Source organism: Alligator sinensis, unplaced genomic scaffold (assembly GCF_000455745.1).
Source record: "Alligator sinensis unplaced genomic scaffold, ASM45574v1 scaffold1352_1, whole genome shotgun sequence".
NCBI lineage: Eukaryota > Metazoa > Chordata > Crocodylia > Alligatoridae > Alligator > Alligator sinensis.
The window spans coordinates 267411-269930 of record NW_005843148.1 but is presented as its reverse complement, the minus strand read 5'-3'; the positions used below and the strand labels follow the sequence as shown (position 1 = coordinate 269930).

At 49.2% G+C, this 2520-nt stretch overlaps 1 protein-coding gene across 1 annotated transcript in view; it reads left to right on the top strand.

Moving 5' to 3' along the window:
• Window positions 1–2472, top strand: part of HYOU1 (hypoxia up-regulated 1) — a 23895-nt gene extending 21423 nt beyond the window's left edge. The window contains exon 24 of the mRNA XM_025194031.1: window positions 372–2472. Coding sequence (XP_025049816.1) covers window positions 372–433 — 62 coding nt within the window. The 3' untranslated portion in view covers window positions 434–2472. The remainder of the gene's footprint in view (window positions 1–371) is intronic.
• Window positions 2473–2520: the final 48 nt, after the last annotated feature.

Below are 2520 nucleotides of genomic sequence, written 5' to 3'. Positions count from 1 at the left end.
CTGCTGAATAAAATGCGGACATCAAGCAAATTCCATAAATAGTAAAAAGTTAAACTTCTGTGAAGGCTTCATAAAGGGATTGCTTGTAATCATGTTCGTTAAAGAAAGGTTTTTAACCTATGCAGTATAATCCTGCATAGCATGTTATGTACCTAAGGGTGCTAGAAATTGCCTTTGGTGTGTAATTGCCACCTTCCGATATTTACGTCTAGTTCCTACTGCCCAAGAGTGGGCACCCTGCAGGTTGAGAGTTTGCTGACTTAGTTTAATTTTAGTACAGAAATGTTCAAGTCACATCTGCCGTGTGTCTAGTAAAAGTGTATTTGCATGGCTGGCTGACTGACTCTATTTGTTCTTTCTTTGTTTTGCAGAACCTGGGAAAACACAGAAGCAAGAAGCTGGAGGAGAGAGCAAGACCAACGATGAGTTATAACACCCCCTGAAATTCCATCTAACATCAGCATCTATTTATTTAACAGTTACTTTGTGTTTTTTTTATAATGGACCTGGTTAGCTTCAGTGTAAATGGAACGTGATGAACAGGATGACAGCAAAATGCAATAGAGATGTACATTTTCTTTTTTCCCCCCTGGGGATCTTGTCATTACTAATTTTAGAGAGTTGGGTTTTGTCTTTCTGTTCTGTTTCATGTGTTTAAAAGATGACTGTTCTCTCTCACAAACTCACATTGCGTTTCAGTACTGTCCCAATAGTGTCACCACAAGTGGCTTTTCTCATAGATGAAAATCAGTACAAAACATGTTTTTTAAGCTTTAAGGAAACATCTTGGAACCTCCACTCTTTGCCACAGCTCATCTGGAAGATGCAGGTGTTAAAGTACCCAGGAACTCATGTGGCTGAATGTCTGTTTGCAGATGAGGTACTGATTTAAAACAAACACCATGCTTTTGGCCAGTGAGAAGCAGGTTCTCCTTGTGAACCATGGGAAAATGAACTGGGATTGGGGAAATGATGCTCCGTGCCTCAAGATAAGAATATCCTTCGTGATTTTCTTCCTTAGATCCATGCTGCTAATGTCCCTTCTACCCTTCCTTCTGTTCGTGATGGCATCTCGCAACAGGAAGATGCTGAGAATTCAGTTTCAGACTTAAATATAAAAACCCCAGAAATTTCTCATTTTGAATGCTAAAAAGAGCAAAGGCAAGAATTTGTTGGTGCATCTCACTAGCCAGGCCACTAAACAGGAACGGACTCTTGGAGGCACAAGGTGAGAGAGAAAACTGGCAATCTTTTTTCAGTAACCTCTTCTTCCACGCCCCCCTTACCCAGTGTCTTGTGAACTCAGACTGTTGTGAAACCTCTCGTCTTCAGCTGTGGTCTGTAACTTCTTGGAAACATTTGTGCTGCTACAACACAACAGTGAAATCCTGATCAACTTGCGCAAACACCTGTGAATGTGTGCATCTGACATTTGTTCTCCACTGGCCTATTCAACCAAAATAAAAAAAAGTACTTCTCCTGATACCCTCTTTAAAATGCTTTTGTCTGTTTCCAGGGGATAAAAGCCTAGAAAATTTCTCAAACTTTCTCAGCCTCTTCTTATGTGCCAGTTCAGAGCTTGGGTCCTGTTCCTTGTCGGCTCCAGGCTGCAGGACATGGGGGATCCCAATGGTATTGGCAACCGTGCTGGGTCCCTTCCCCAGTGCTGATACCAGCACCAGCAGTAGCTGACTGCAGATCCAGCCTTGCCGCCTCTTGCACGGAGGAAGTGCTCAGGAGCCGGGAAGCAGGCGTGTCTTGTCAAGGCTTCGTGTCGTTCTGGCGTGGAGAGCCGATGATGCTGGCTCTTTATCAGTCTGAGCTTACAGACCGGTAACTTGACCTTCGGGCCCTGCCTTCCCCATGAGATCCCTGCAGGTTGGGAACTCCTCTCTTGTGGGTCATCCCGTCTGCATGGTGGAATCTGTACCACGCGGCCTTGTCCTCATCTCTTGCGTGCAAAGCTGCGCTTCTCCAGAGTCACCCAAGTTCCTGTCAAAGGCGAGGACAAGCTCTCTTTTCTACAAAACCCACTTTTTTTCTCCTGTCTCCCAGCCTTGCTTCTCCTTCGGGTGTGCCTTTGCGGTCTCCCTGCCACCCCGTCTCGCGGGGGCAGGCCGCGTCTACCTTGGTGCACCAGAGCCGGGCCAGCCCAAGGCCTGGTGCAGAGCTTCGGCTGTGCTGGGGCAGCCGGTCTTGGCTACTAGGAACAACCTGCTTCTCTTCCTCCTGGAGACGGACCCTGCGGAGGACAGTCGGACGGCCTGGGCCCCTCCACGCCCGGCACTGGATGCAGAAAGCTGCTGCTCTGCCCCTTCGCATGCAGCGGGCGCAAGGGCAGGATCTCTTCTGGCCGCCGAGGAGGCGCTGGGGCTGCTCCCGCCGGAGGGGCTGGCTCCGCACGTGCGCTGCCCCGAAAAGCGTCCTCTGCCCTCGCCTTGTGCGCCTGGAGCCGGCCCTGCGCTGGGCGGCGGCAGGGGCAGGAGGCACGGCTCCGTGACGCTCACGGACACGGCGGTG